The sequence below is a fragment of the Vombatus ursinus genome, unplaced genomic scaffold (genome assembly GCF_900497805.2).
Source record: "Vombatus ursinus unplaced genomic scaffold, bare-nosed wombat genome assembly UNPS02004596.1, whole genome shotgun sequence".
Classification (NCBI taxonomy): Eukaryota; Metazoa; Chordata; class Mammalia; order Diprotodontia; family Vombatidae; genus Vombatus; species Vombatus ursinus.
In genome coordinates, this window is record NW_020944374.1 from 5,887,226 (window position 1) to 5,889,086 (window position 1,861).

Here is a 1,861-nt window from a genome sequence, read left to right on the forward strand (position 1 = left end):
CTGACATGCAGGGTTCTAGCCTTGGACAGCTACATCTGGAGAGGCTAAATCATGGTCTTTCCCTGTCCCTCCCAAATGAGCTCTGGTGTTCCTGATTTTTACCAACCTGCCTCGGAGCCCCCTTATGAGCCCGCCTCTAGCTTAACAACCAGACTCTGACTTACTGGATTTCTACTTGGCTGCCTGATTGCTATGTCTGATGGTAGATTTTGATAGCACAGTACTTGGCACAAAGAAGATGTTCGATAAATGCTTGTTGATTGATGGGGAGAGTGAGATTTTTCAGTTTGGGTCTCATAACAGACCACACAGAAGTCAGCAACCAAAGAGTTAACTTATTGCCAAATAAAGTAGTTAGTGGTGAAGAATGCAACTCGGCAAATATTACCACTGTACTGCTGCCCCCAAAAAACAAGAATAATTAAATTTCTCATAGATACTACTTTATTATGTTTTCCCACCTGAACATTTTAGAGAATAATTTAAATATAATGTGTACTGACAGCAAACATAGTATCAAATATTAGCTTTATGATATTTTTTTCTTTTCTCACCATTTATTCCAGTAGGAAAAAATATTTAGATGACCTCAAAGAAACAATTATTATGCTAATCACAGTCTGCAGCTCATACTCCATAGAAAAGCAACAAAAAAGTCAGAAGTCTATTTCTCCTCAAATCATTTTAATTCCATTTTTCCACAGCCATATAAATTTTAAGTATGAAAGAACAATGATACAACTATAGAATCCAGGCTCTTTTTCAAAGCAGCGGTAGCGTACAAAACATAGAAAAGCTAAAACCTCAGCACGAGCTTCCAAAGAACAAGGACTGGCGGGATTTTGAGGAAGGCATGAAATTCACGAGCTACAGGACACCAAAATTTTTTGGAATGAATAAAGTCGAACACTACACATTTCAGGTAAAAAGCATCGTTAAAAGATATAAAATATGCAAAAAATTAGAAATAGCAAGAGACTTTTTGTTAGTTATTGGGAATACAATAGAAACTAGCAATTAATATTTGACCATAAAGAGGGATGGGGCTGGGGGGCTGGGAGTAGACATTCCTCAGCTAACACTATTTCCCAGCTTTACGATTTCACCTTCTTGGCATCCTTCTTGCCAGAGCTCTCGATCACTGGCTCCGCCTTTCTTTTCTGGGTCTAAAATAGAAAAGAAATTTAATGCTCTGCTCCAATACGCACATGAAACACCTGGACCTATCATGTTAAATCTAGGATGTGACTATTAAAAAAATTCTTAAAACCATGGCCATTCATTTGAAGGTTAGAAATTCGTACAGTTAATGTTTTATGTGGTCCAAGAAAATAGACAGACCACAGCAAAGAATCTGACCAAATATTTTTTACAAGAAAAAAAAAAACACATAATAACCTTCAAATAATAGTCACTCTTCATCCACCTACACATAGCACGGGAAATGTACTTTTATCTTTAAGAACCACTTTATTTTCATTAAGTACATTTCTTGAGCAAAATTTAATTTAGAAGAATGTGCTTTTACAACTCCAAGGGTGGATTTGTGGCCAATCTACCCCGAGTTCTCTCAGGTAATGCAATTTATTAAAATATTTCAGACTGTCTACACAAAGTCAAGAGTTTGATTCAGAACCCAAAGAAAGCTGATTCCCCAAAGAATTAAATAAATGACTAAATAAAGGTTCGTGGACTGTTGGAGGTTCTGATTTACACTGAGATGGCAGTCGGGGCCTAGCCTAAATTAACTGAGCGGGAACTCAAGCTTCTGTTCAATCCAGTTGGCTCCATGAACATAGCTCTAGCTTCTTTCAAAGGGCTCATACCTTACTAGGGTGGGGAACCTGTGGCCTCGAGGCCA

At 37.7% G+C, this 1,861-nt stretch overlaps 1 protein-coding gene across 2 annotated transcripts in view; it reads right to left on the reverse strand.

Annotated features, from left to right (window-relative positions):
- Positions 1 to 663: 663 nt before the first annotated feature.
- SMARCA1 (SWI/SNF related, matrix associated, actin dependent regulator of chromatin, subfamily a, member 1) overlaps positions 664 to 1,861 on the reverse strand; it is a 118,424-nt gene continuing 117,226 nt past the window's right edge. For both annotated transcript variants that reach the window (XM_027838571.1, XM_027838561.1), the window contains one exon: positions 664 to 1,166. In XM_027838571.1, coding sequence (XP_027694372.1) covers positions 1,095 to 1,166 — 72 coding nt within the window. In that variant the 3' untranslated portion in view covers positions 664 to 1,094. The remainder of the gene's footprint in view (positions 1,167 to 1,861) is intronic.